Source organism: Gambusia affinis, linkage group LG16, assembly GCF_019740435.1.
Source record: "Gambusia affinis linkage group LG16, SWU_Gaff_1.0, whole genome shotgun sequence".
NCBI classification, from domain to species: domain Eukaryota; kingdom Metazoa; phylum Chordata; class Actinopteri; order Cyprinodontiformes; family Poeciliidae; genus Gambusia; species Gambusia affinis.
In genome coordinates, this window is record NC_057883.1 from 267776 (window position 1) to 282027 (window position 14252).

The 14252-nt window shown below is 38.6% G+C and overlaps 1 protein-coding gene across 1 annotated transcript in view; it reads left to right on the plus strand.

Annotated features, from left to right (window-relative positions):
* The first annotated feature begins 2959 nt into the window (after window positions 1-2959).
* atg14 (autophagy related 14) overlaps window positions 2960-14252 on the plus strand; it is a 39510-nt gene continuing 28217 nt past the window's right edge. Inside the window, exons 1-3 of the mRNA XM_044143030.1 lie at window positions 2960-3465; window positions 4236-4298; window positions 4457-4499. Of these exons, the coding sequence (XP_043998965.1) occupies window positions 3194-3465; window positions 4236-4298; window positions 4457-4499 (378 nt within the window). The 5' untranslated portion in view covers window positions 2960-3193. The remainder of the gene's footprint in view (window positions 3466-4235; window positions 4299-4456; window positions 4500-14252) is intronic.

Consider the following 14252-nt stretch of genomic DNA (forward strand, 5'->3'; position numbering starts at 1 on the left):
GATCTAAAAACTGCAGGACAGCGGCCCTCCAGGACTGGAGTTTGAGACCCCTAGTTTACAGAGAAAGAGGTTTTGTGCTGTGGTGCTTTATCCAATTACACCTTTTTGGTTGTTTCCATATGCGACTGCTGATCCAAACGTTTATAAAAAAATACAAGTTCATAAAGACACAAACTCAAATAAAGACTAGGTTTATGTGGATGCCTGCTCATAAAGATATAGAAGGGAATAATATGGCAGATCATTTAGCTAAGGTGTTTTTAAAACAAAGTAGAATTATGGAAATAGCGTAATGTAAATCTGAAATAAAATCACTTATTAAGAGCAAAATAAAATCCGAATGGCAACAATCGTGGGAAGAAAGAACTAAAGGTTGTCATTTATACAATATACCATATACCATATACCATGGGAAAACAGGCATTGTTCTGTTGGTTCATGTGCTTCTTCCGACGTTCAAAGGCCACAACAAGAATCCAAATCAGCTCATATCAAATTGTGGACCATGTTGTCCTTTATGTGGTTATTCTAATGATTCTATTTCTTGTGTAGATTGTGTTGAGGCACTTTCTCATTACTTTGTTTGCTATTTGCTATATATAGTTAATAGTTTTTATTATTCGTCTTCTTAACATTTTGTCAAAGATGGGAGCCAGTGTTGAAGGGTTCCTCATTGGTGTGGGATCAGGACAGCCCTTCCTCCTGCATGTTGGTGAAAACAAGAGCAGCACCATAGACACTTCACCATCAGTGATCACATGACCATCCATGGCAGCTTTCGATGAACTTTCAGAGCACACCTCACCTTCAGTGCAAAGCACCATGAATTCCTCTACAACTTCTTCACCTACAGTTTTCAACATTGATGGAATTTTTGCATGACACTTGAGGTGCTTGCTTGTATTTTGCCTGGCAGAGTGGACAGTCTTTTTTATGATCATTTATATGTATACTGTATCAATAAGAGGATTTGTTTAATGTTTCATGTATTACAGTCACTGTAGCAAGCAGTTTTCTGAAATGTGTGGAAAAGAAAAAGAAAGAAAAAAAGGTCATACTGTATGCCCTTTGCTGTATATTGGTGTCAGTGCTCTTTGATGATGTTCTTGTTTTGAAATACAAGTAGAATCAAACTACAGCTTATGTCGGGGTTTTTGTAGATTCAAGTGACATCTAATGTTTTTTAAAGTGAATTTGGGGATTATTGACTGCCAGTATTTTTTGTTGAAGGTTTTATTGGCTCTAGTGGCCTTTATTTGATAGTGAATTGACAGTAAAATGGGTAATGACAGAACGGGGAGAACATGCAGCAAAGGCCAGGAAGCGAACCTGCAACAGCCGCATTGAGGACTAAGGCCTCCATATGTGGGTTGTGCTGAACCCCTGCACCACCACAGCACACCCTACCAGTAAGATTTTAAAATTCAGATTTCTATGTTGATCTATATTTGACACTATTTTGTGTTAGATTAACACATTCATAGCGCTAACTTTTGACACTACACACTAGTGTTAGGTACATCAACACAGATGTGTGTTACATTTCAATTAGTGAGTGTTGATTCAACTGTATCACAAATAACACTTTCAAAAGTGTTACTTTAACACAATCAAGAGTGGATAAAGACACTTCCAAATTTGCTGTGTATCTTCAAACTCTTATAAAACAGACATGAGCAATTTCAATACTAGAACATCTACCACACTTAATATTTTCTGATTAGTTTTCTGCTTCTTTTGTCATAATGAACTGAGACATTTTTCAGATGAATGTATGACATACACTTTTTAATATGATCTAATATAAAAAACTACTGATTAGACTAATTTTAATCAAATTGTGATCATTATATCTAAGAAAAGTATTCTACTGATTAAGTTATGTATTTATTAAATCATGAATCTAAATCTAACCTAAATTGAGGCCTACTCAAAACCATCATGACAATCTAATATTTCAACATGCGCTAAAGTTAAACATCATGAAAACTAGCATAATTAAACTACTACTTCCAACACTATGTAGCATTAATTATATTACTCAAGTAAATGAAAAAGGTGCAGTGCAGTAAAACGTCTCTTATTAGGAGCTTTTTCCAAAAATGTTACTCAGGTGAATGTAACAAGTAGCCTACTTCTGACTCTGTGGGCGGGCAATGCCCGCTTCTTCCCCCTGACATCCTTAATATTGACTCTCTTCCGACCTTCAAAGCACAACTGAGAAAGTTAGCTTCCTTTCTCACTTATTATTATTATTATTATTATTATTATTATTATTATTATTATTATTATTATTATTATTATTATTATTATTATTATTATTATTATTATTTATTATAAGTTGCTTCGTCGGTCATATTTCAGTCCGTTTTCTCATCAATATGCCAGAGATTAGCCATGTGCGTTCCCACGACAGGACCTGCATTTCTCAGACCATCAGATGGTGGCAGTACTGCACTCTACTTAGCGATTTGTTTCAAGAAGAAGAAGGAGGAAGAGGAAATGCTTTATGTACAGGAGCAGTAAAACAACGAGGAGGACCTTGAAAACAACACCTATTAATGTTTATATGAAGTGCAAAAGTCAGTTCGAATTCGAAGCATTAATGAAAGAAACAGAAGAGAAGAAATAATAATTAGTAGATTAAGAATAGGTCATACCTACTTAAATGACATGCTTTATTTAATAGGGAGGAAAAATAGTGATAAATGTGAGAGATGTGGAGAAAAAGAAAATGTAGAACACATACTGATGAATTAAAGAGAATAGTTAGAAGTATAGGCCATGAATGGAATCTTAAAGGTAACATAACAGATATTCATAAATTAAGGAAAGCATTGTTTATCTATCTTAAGAATACAAAATTAAAAAATAGAATCCAATAGATGTGAAGTTACGCTGCTACACACTCATGTACAGTAGGTGGCGGTATGCACCTTAAAGTTGCTTGTGATCCGCCATAATAGAAAAGAAGAAGAAGGAAACGCTTTAGAAACAAACGAAACCCCAAACAACTCGGTGGCTCCACGTTCATTTCAGAGTTCATTTGAGTTCATTTCGAAGTTTTTTGAAAAAGTGACCTAGATAATCGTGGAGAGGTAGAATGTAAAAGGAAAAGAGAGTGACCCACGGCAAGCTACGAGTTCTGTAGCTTTGATAGTTTAGCAGCTTACTATAGTTTAGCCTTGCTTACATGTCTATGGCGTCCCCAATAGATCTCCCACTGGTCGGCCCGGCTTCATCCTCACTCTCAGCTGCGGAGAGAAAGTTGCCTTTTCTTCGTCAGCAGCTCCACTCTGTTGTCTCCCCGAGTAGTGTGATGGTGGAGTCGGTTGACGAAGCTGAGGGTCTGTACGTGGCGGTGGAACGCTGTCCCCTGTGCACCACCTCACGCCGTAGGCTTACTTGTGCCCGGTGCATTCAGGCCGGAGACTTCGTATTCTTCGACGGGAGGAACAATGAAAGGTATAAACTGGCAGGCGGAAAAGAGCTTTATAGAAGAGCCCATAGGGATTACTTGAAGAACCCCTTCAATTTCAGTGTTTGTTTTTTGATTAATATATGACTATAAAGCTATGATGATTTTAATATTTATCAGTCCCCAGTTAAGTTAGTTTTAAGTTGGGTATTCGACACTCGGACAGTGGTTTACTGCAAAGATCATTGCTTCTTGTATGTGACAGAGATGACTGTTAGTTTAGGGGCAATCAGCAATTTTAAAAAAAACTTTATTTAGTCAAAGTAAACACAAACAAGTATGGCAATTAACAATAATGTAACTCTATTGTTGGTTTTTATTCAGATGACGTCATCCAATGGAGATGGAGAAGTAAATGCAGCCCATTTATTTCGGTTGGAAGAACAGTCAATCGTTGTTCTTGTGATTTTCATTGTTCAGTTTCCACTCCTCGTTTGGCACTATGACGCATGGCATCATTTCTAAAACTTTATGTGCAGATCAGCTGGGGTGAAATTACAATTTAGTTTCCTTATTATTACATCCTTAAAAACGACAAGGATCTGGAGTAAGCGAGGACAGGGGAAGCTCAGGGGAACAGAGGGGAAAAGGTAGAGGGGAGTGCCTCTTCCCCTTTATTTATATATATATATATATATATATATATATATATATATATATATATATATATATATATATATATATATATACACACACACACACGTATGTCAGACTGGTGTTTGACAGGAGCTTTTGATGATTGTACTTGTCTCTATAGATACTCTGAGAAATGGGGAAGGCTACAGAAGCTTGAGGAAGAGAAGGAAAGACTGCAGCAGAGGTAAAACATAATGGAGCAAGTTACAAATGCATGTTCAGCTTGTGATTGCTGTTATTATTAAGCATTAATAATGAATTTTTACAATTTTTACCTTCTCAGAAATAACCTTTTCCACATTGTGTTAGAAATATAAGATATGGTGTTATTTTTCCTCGCAGTGTCCTACGTGTGATGGGCAGGCGGCTACAGGCTGATGAGATGGTGAGTTCATATCTGTTACAATTAGGGTTGTAACAACACATAGCAAGAAGAAATGAGATACTGAGGTCAAAAGAATGAAACAGGATGATATTAAAAAAAACTTAAGATAAAATTTATGCTTAAAACATGTTTCCCTGCTTTTTTATAGATTTTTCATACCTTTTTAAAGTTTTTATTTTTATGCAGTTACAGATCTAACTGAATTAAGGATGGGAATTAAATTAGATTCTTTAAGTACCAACCAAATTCTGTGTGTATTGCAGAGTACCTATTAACATAAAATCCAACGGTACCTAAAAGCATCATTGTGACGGTATGGAGGAAGAGTGGGGGATTTTCAATGCTTGTCCTGAATGCAGCATAGCCCTGGCAAGACCTTATTGACATCAGCAGCCCCTAGTTCAATAAACTAAGTAAACATAGCTGGTAGAAAATGCTCAAATATATGTCTCCACTTCTCAAATTACTATGCAAATTATGCTTTTTGCAATATTTGCGACACAAAGTACAAGGCCAGTGTTGGATGCACACATAACTTGAGAAAACACCTGTGTAACAAGCAACCCACAAAAACAGGTTAATTAATTTAATATATATATATATATATATATATATATATATATATATATATATATATATATATATATATAGGAAGTTGGGCCTAATCAGAAGATTTTAAATTCGAGAGAACCCAGGTGTGAGCAACAACAGAACACACAGTGTCTATAAGAAAAGAGCAAATATTTAATATAATAAACAATTGTGGATCCACATTTAAAACAGACAAACAAATACTGCGCGCTTTTAAAAAAAATAATAAATAAATAAATTGAATACTTCAGTCTCCAAGGAATCAAATGAGACTCCAATGAGTCTCAAAGTCTCTCAGCTGGTGACCAGTCGGGTCACTATCTACCCGTGCGCCTGGTCCTCTGGGCTGGGGCTCGCCATCCAGGTTCAGGAGAAGAGGGTCTTGGAATCTTTGGTCCTCCAGGCCAAAGATGTATCATACAAGCTCCATAAAAAAAAAACCTGACCTATAACAAGGCCAAAGTAAAACATTTTAGCACATAAGATGCTATTTAATCATTTCTCAAGTTCTTCTTATTTTTTTTTCTTTCATGTTGTATAACAACAAGTTATCAGAACACAATTATTTCCAACATATTAGTAAAACTAAAGAGATTAGCTTATATGTGGTTAAAAAAAGAATATAATATACATGCAATCTTAAAATAAATGCAATTACATAAAACAAATACAACATACACAACAATAACAATACAAAATCTTACAATCCGTTTTATTTCATATTAAATTTGATAATTTAATAGGTATTTTAGCCAATTTTCACCAAATTTTCTTAACCAACTGCCGAGCGCGTGCGATGACTCACCGATGCTCTGAGCCGTCAACGGCTATTTTTCGGGCTTCAGCTGTTCACGGGGGAAACCCTCTGAGATCTAATAAAACGAATTTAGTACTTTGAATTACATATTCAGTCAATTTATATTAATATTGATTTCCTTACCAACCTCCAGATTTGCCAATTTCTTTCTAGCTCTTTAAGGAAACAACCGTCAGCTGTTAGCTCTCAAGCCTTTCTGCTGCGCTCCGAACGAAACAACCGCCAGCTGTTGAAAGGGGCGGGACAATCAACCCCATTGGCCGACGCGAAAACCGACCGCGCCAGCCATTGGCTGCACAACCCCCCAACAGAATCTAAAAATAAAAGCCTATTTCAATTTTTTTTTTTTTTTTTTTTTTTTTTTTTTTTTTAAGATTTACGTAATTACCTTTTAGTTCTTTTGGTAGAATAAGGCATTGAGTCAACATCTATTATTTTTTCTTGTGTTTTTAAACACTGGGTTACACCTGGCTAAGCACAAGATTTTTCCTAAGGCTGAAGAGTGCACAACGTTCCACAGCCTCAGACCTACCACTCCTGCATTGGCCTCTGCTAGCACACCTGCATCTATCAGCAACTCTTCCTCTGTAGCTGGCAACACGGACAAACAAATGTTTAATACATTTGGTGATGGCGACAGCAACATTAATGAGGCAAGTGATGGAAAAAGACAAATAGGAATACAAATTGTGGAAGCAACATGTGGAAGCAGCATTCAGCATCTATGCACCAAAAATCTGGGACAAACTTCCAGAAAACTGTAAAACAGCTGAAACACCGACTTCCTTTAAATCTCAACTAAAAACCCACTTGTTTAGAGTTTTATTTGAAACGTAATCAATTGCAAATTTATTGACGGAATCTGACTTGATGTGTTTTTATTGTTGATTCTATGTTGCATTGTGTTTTTGTGTTTAATTTGATGTAAAGCACTTTGAAATGCCTTGCTGCTGAAATGTGCTATAAAAATAAAGTTTGATTGATTGATTGATTGATGTGCTGGGGGTCGTTGGTGGTGAAGTGACCTTGAATTTTCTGGGCGTATGCGGCTTTGGCCCTCACAATCCCTTCAGCCAATTCTTTCCTTGCTTGTCGGAGTGCTGATGCCTCGCCTACCCTGAACGCAGCATCCCTGACTTTCAGAAGCTCTCACCTCAGCACTCAGCCAGGGTTTCTGGTTCGGGTAACAAGTTACAGTCCTGGTGGTGGTGACATCATCAGCACACTTGGAGAAGAACAGAGGAGATGTATTCCTCCAGGTCCACCCCTCCTTCATAAGTTTCTGCCTCTCTGAAGACCTGCCAATCTGTACACTGAAAACAGTCCTGGAGAACACAGGCTGTATCCCTGGGCCACACAGTGACTGTCTTCTTCGTTGGTCTAATCCGTCTCATCAGTGGACGACATGCTGGCGCCAGCAGGATGGAGATGTGGTCGGAGAGGACAAGATGGGGGCGAGGAAGAGCTCTGTACGCACCGTGAATGTTGGTGTACACACAGTCCAGAGTGTGTGGGGTAAAAACTGGTAAAAACTGGGCAGAGAGTCCATCAGTTTCACATGGTTAAAGTCCCCCGCAACCATGTAAAACACCTGTGGGTGTGTCATTTGCAGTAAGATAATGGTGTCATGTAGCTCCTTCGATGCTTCGTTGCCGTTAGCAATTGGAGGGATGTAAACAATGGGGATGAACACGGCAGTAAACTGCCGATGCAGATAGTACGGCCGACATTTGGCTCTCATGAGTTCTATCACCTCAGAGCAGCAGCTTTTAACCAGTCCACAGTTTGTACACCAACCTTCACTCACGTACATACAGAATCTTCCTCCCCCTGTTTTTCCTGACCGTTGGTTGCAGTCCTCTCAGAATAACTGAAGACTGTTGATCTTGAAGGCTGAGTCTGTTTCGCTTAGGCGAAGATCTGCACAATTCTTCATCTCTGCAGAAACTCTCAGCCTCAGATGTAACAAATCCACTTTGTTATCCGGTGACCAGACATTGGCCAGAAACGCAGGCCGAATAGGTGGCTTCCTAGCCTTAAGCTGGGCCAACGCACCGCCCGCTTCCCACTCTTCTGTTTGTGGGCACCTTTTCTTTTGACTGTTGCTCCTTGCACCCTGTGTGTGCTAGTCCGTTGTCTCCCATGTTCGGATTTCAGCCTCGGTGATTAACAGCTGAACTGTCTTTGTAGCAAATCCTGCTTTAAAGTTCTCCATAACAGCATCTCGGACCTGCCTGGTGTGTTTTTTGGTCTTCATGATGCTCTCTGTGCTTTAAACCCTACTACTAGTGTTTGTCCATGACTACTACTACTTCTTCTATAGCGTTTTATGGCAGTTTACAAACTTTGTGTTTTACCGCCATCACCTGGATGGAGATATAATTCAGAAATTAATTTTTCCATCCATCCATCCATTTTCTGTTCACCCTTGTCCCTAATAGGGTCGGGAGGGTTGCTGGTTCCTCTCCAGTTACATTCTGGGCGAGAGGTGGGGTCACCCTGGACAGGTCGCCAGTCTGTCGCAGTTCATTTTTCCTATATATCCTAAAATCTTAAAATAACTTAATTATATTCATACTTATACACTCACACACACATACCGTAATTTGCGGACTATAAGCCACGACTTTTGTCTCACGCTTTCGACCCTGCGGCTTATACAACGATGCGGCTTATTTATGAATTTTTTCTAACAGCCAGTAGGGGCGCTGGAGCTGAAAAGGTAAGCGTGAGACAGCTGGAATATATCTGTAGAGGAAGATTAATGTAACGTCGTGCTTTGTGCATGAATACAATTAGCTTGAACAGACCCTCATCATGGAGAATGCAAGAAGAAATGCATATGATGCAGCTTTCAAGTTAAAAGCAATCGAGCTGGCCGATAAAGAAGGAAAAATTTTGCTCTCTCTTGTCCTTACTGATAACTTTGCCTGAGTTATTTTTAAAGTGACAGTTTTTATAGTTATATTTTACTTTTTCAACATCATAACTGGATTACTTCAAACCTAAAGGACTGAGGGATTTTCTTACTTTTATTTTTTACCTTTTCTTCATCTCCAAGTTGAACCAGGACAAAATGCCTCTGGCCGACCCCAAGGACCTCAGCAGTATTATACAACGACTTCAGTCTATAGAAATGAAGATCAAACTGCTGGAGGTGAACTTTGAAATCAACGCTAACTGTGAGAAAGAGACAACACTTCCTCAAAACGACGGAGAGGTCGTATGCCTCACATCAAGCAGCCCACCCTGGAATGCTCTGGGTGCCAAGTCGCAGCAAAAGTCTCACACTGCGGATCCGATGAGACGACTGACAGGGAGAACCCAACACCTGGACAAATCGGCGTGGCCGGCTCTGAGCCGAAACCCACCTTCAACTTCAACACCTGCTCCACCAAAGAAAAACAAATAAGCAGCTGCAACCAAAACAGCTCCATCGACTCCCAAGGACAGAGCGACCAGCCCAAACCTCAAAACATTCTCACTCTGTGGGAATCCCACTGAAAAACAGATTTTCTGCACTCCAGCCTGAACCTCACCTTCAAACATCAACAATGAGGCAAGACCAACACATCCACCCCCCAAGACCCTAAAGGAAAATGAAAGGTATGCCAAAAGTGCTTATTGTTGGAGATGAAGCAGTAAATGGAATCAATCACGTCTGCAATCCCAAGAAAACCAGAGTGATTTCTTTTCCTGGTCACACTGTGTCTGATTTAACTCTACCAGCTCAGTGGCCTTCATCGATAACCTCTGGATCTACTGGCAGCACTTTCACCTTTTTGGAAGAGGCGGACACAATCTTAATAAACATGGAATAAAGATACTCACTGCAAACCTTTTTTATTTTAACAACAAGGACAGCAACGTCATCGTTGCTTCAGAAGAACAGGCTCGAGGACGTCTGATTAGGATGGCACCCTCTGCATATCAGGAGCCAAAACAAGCTGATACAACATCGACTGGAGACGGAGCAACTGGTTCCCTTCCTCCTCCGCCCCCTTCTTGCTCATCCACTCATTCACAGGATTCACAAGACACTTTTGGAGAAATGTCTTCTGGACCAGAGTTTCTTAAATTTACAGATGGAAGGAATCAACAGGTTCTACTTGGGACGTCTCTCCTTAGCACTCATCTAACAGACCTCACTTCATTTAAGCCACCTGCCTCTGATTTCTCAGAGGATCCATCACTCTGTGTTTCTGAGGTCTGAGGCCGGGGTCCAGATATTGTTTTTACACCAGTCTTCCCCAGAATGTATCTGGCCCCCTGGCACTGCAAAACAGGACATTACCTGTCCGGATCACTACAAGAAATGTTACAAAAAACAGAAACATAAAATACAGCAGACCTAATTCAAACCTCAGACTGAAGAACTTTTGGCCTCCAAGTTACTAAAACTGGCTCTTTTAAATCCCAGATCTCTCTGTGCTAAAGCTCTATTAATCAATGATTTCATCACTGAGCATAATATCGATGTTATGTTTCTGACAGAAACATGGTTGAATGACAATAATGAACTGATCGTACTAATTGAATCTGCGCCTCCTAACTACAATTTGTTAAGTGAGAAAAGAAAACATAAAAACCCCACTTGGACAAACAGCAACCATCACAAAACGTTCTTCACTGAAAACACAGCAGAAACATTTAATCAAATCTACTCTTTTTCCTCATCTTTAAGCTCTAATGACGTAGATAAGTTGGTAAATGATTTTCAGTCTAAAGTTTCAGATATCATTGATTCTATTGCCCCAATTAAAATGAAGGTTGTGTCTGGTAAGAAGAAATCTCCATGGAGAAATGCACAAACAGTTAGATCTGCAAGACAATGAAATGGCGTAAAACTCAACTTCACATTCATTATGACATCTATAAAGAAAAACTACGTTACTATCATTTAACACTCAAACATGCAAGACAGGCTTTCTTTGCAGATGTCATAAACAAAAACATTAACAATGCTCCAGCTTCATTAGCAACAGTTGACAGACTCACAAACCCTCCTATCACGTTACCACCTGAATTTCAGTCTAATGCTGCCTGCAACCAGTTTTCCAGTTTCTTTTCAGAGAAAATTAAAAAAAATCAGAGGATTAATCTGCACATCCACTATAAAGTCAGAACCAACACTGAACCCAAACAAAACAAATACAGGAAAAATGACCCAATTTCAACTACTTAATTATAAAACCCTAGAGGAAATTATAAGTCAACTCAGCTCCAGTTCCTGCTGTCTGGATGTCCTACCCTCACATTTCTTTAAGAAAGTTCTGCCTGTTGTTGCTACTGATCTGATCCAAATAGTAATTCATGGCTCTCATCAGGCGTTTTCCCCCAGGCTTTGAAAACAGCAGTAATCAAACCACTGATAAAAAAGAACAATCTAGACAAATCACTACTGCAGAATTACAGGCCGACCTCTGACCTCTGACCTCCCATTCATCAGCAAAGTTATTGAAAAAATTGTGTAAACAGTTAAATAGCTTCCTAACGATAACCAACTGCTTTGACTCCTTCCAGTCTGGTTTCCAATCTCACCACAGCACAGAGAGTGGCCTAGTCAAAGTGTTCAATGACATCCATATAAATACGGACTGTGGGAGAACCACAGTTCTGGTTCTGTTGGACCTCAGTGTTGACCATGACATATTACTGAATGGACTGGAGAGTTGGGTCGGACTCTCCGGTCCAGAGATTAACTGGTTTGAATCTTACATAAAGAACAGGGATTTCTTTGTTTCAATTGGAAACTTCCCATCAAAGAGGTCAAAGGTCACATGTGGGGTACCCCCAGGTTCAATCCTAGGACCCTCTTATTCAATATTTATATGCTCCCTCTGGCTCAGGTTATAACAGGAAATAATATTAGCTACCATAACTATGCAGATGACACACAGCTCTACATTATGATGTCACCAGGTGACCTTTGATCCCATCCAATCACTGAACAGATGCTTAGAACAGATAAATGTGTGGATGTGCCAAAACTTCCTCCAGCTGAACAGAAACAAAACTGAAGTTATTATTTTTGGACCTAAAGAGGAACGATCTAGAGTTATAGATCTAGAGTTATAGATCTAGAGTCAATGCACAGCTTCAGTTATTACGACTAAAAACCTGTGATCAGGCCCGAAACCTGGGAGTAGTGATGGACTCTGACCTGAACATTCAGTGCCACTTAAAGACAGTTACAAAGTCAGCCTTCTATCACCTGAAGAACATTTCCAGGATTAAAGGACTAATGTCTCAGCCAGATCTAGAGAAACTCATCCATGCGTTTATCTTCAGTCGTATTGATTATTGTAACAGTGTCTTCACAGGTCTGTCCAACAAATCAATCAAACAGCTGCAGCTGATCCAGAATGCTGCTACTGGAGTTCTGACTAAAACCAGGAAGATGGAGCACATAACACCAGTTTTAAAGTCCCTCCAATGGCTCCCTGTAGCTCAGAGAATAGACATAGTGCTTGAATTTTATCATGTAATTGATGCTTCCCTAATAAATTAGCCAGTAAGTGAACTCCCCATTACCCTTTCCAGTTCTTTCTTTCACATGTTTTCTACAATAAATGAACACATGTTCTCCTCCTTATGTTTCCCCACAATGAGAACAATCACTTGAGATGTTTCCCTACTATTTTATACTCCCAACATTTAAACTAGTATGCCCAAACTTTAACTTGTTAATCCATATTTCTTCTCTCCTATTAATTATATTATTATTTCTTATGATTACCTCCTTCTGTATTTTATGTAAATGTCTTCCTCTGTCTTCTAAATTCCATCTCTCCTGCCATATATTATTTATTTTATCTTTAATTGCTTTTATTTCTGCTCTACTTAGTGGGACATTATATTAAATTTCTCTTTCCTTAACTGCTTCTTTAGCCAACTTATCTACTTTTTCATTACCTACAATTCCTTTATGTGCTGGAACCCATGTGAATTGAACACTTATCTTTTGTTGCTTTATACCATTTTCAAATAACTAACTTCATCTAAAAGATCTTGACTGGTTTCAGATTTTCCTCTTATAATAATGATTAAGCAAGACATTGAATCTGAACAGATAACTACCTTACTAGGCTTCACCTCCAGCAGCCATTGTAATGCCAAAAAAAATTGCCAGCATCTCTGCTGAAAAAATTGAGAAATTATCTGTTGTTCTTGTTTTAATAAAAACTTTTGTTTTGGAATATAAACAGCTACTCCTGTTTTATCATTTTCCTCTTTTGATACATCTGTATATATTTGTGGCATATTTTCACACATTATTTCTAAATACTGCTGAATAATTTAATAAAAACCTCCACAGGACTGTTCTATTTTCTTGGTTTCTAAATTTGCTATTGGCATTTCAAATAACCATGGAGCAATTTTAGATTTAATTAGTTTTACAGCATGCTATATAATTTATCCCCAAAAGATCAGCATAAATATTCCCTTCCCATCCAAAACTCCTTATGTTATGGCCATAATGGTTTAGTGACTGTCTGAAGCAGAAGCCGGCCTCCTCTGGTGCTCTGGTATTCCAGCAGAACACCAGAGGAGTTCTCCTTCGTGGAGCGCTCCAGGAAAAAAAACTGGAGAAGTTTGGCAATGTGACATCATCCCTGTTAAAATACATCCCCAGGGCAAGGAAGTTGTAGGAAGCATTGAGCTTCAGATTGATGAGCTTGTTGATGTCCTTACCCATACACCTAGGTAAGGTACCTTGGTGTATGGTTTGATGTAAAACTTTCATTTAAGATACATATACAGAAGATTATTGATGCATGTAAAAAGGTATTAATAATTTGAGATGTTTGTCAGAAAATGATTGGGGGGCATCAAGCACATCTTTGAAAATAATGTCGATGTTTTAATTTCATCTGCGTTGGACTATGGAGGTATTGTTGATAATTCAGCTGCAAATTCTTTATTAGATTTAGTTAGAATCCAAGCTAAAGCACTAAGGATTTGTTGTGCTGCTTTTAGAACGTCTCCAATTCCTGTTCTTCAGGTGATAACTGGAGAAATGCCACTGGACATATGGCAAATGAAACTGTCAGCAAATTATTGGTGAAATTTACAAAGGCATGAGGAACATCACCCTACTAAACAGATAATCAGAGAATGTTGGGAGTATAAATTACCTGCTTCAATTAATGCCCAGGTAATCTAAGATCTACTGCAGGATAAACCCTTTTCTCTTGAAAAACATATTAGTTGTATCTTCTCAGACAAATGAAACCCCCATTCATGTGACCATCTTTCAACCGTATTAATTGCTGATTGCATTCTATTTTTTAAATTACTAATATTGCCTCCTCTCACCCATAATGCCCCATCGTCTGCATATA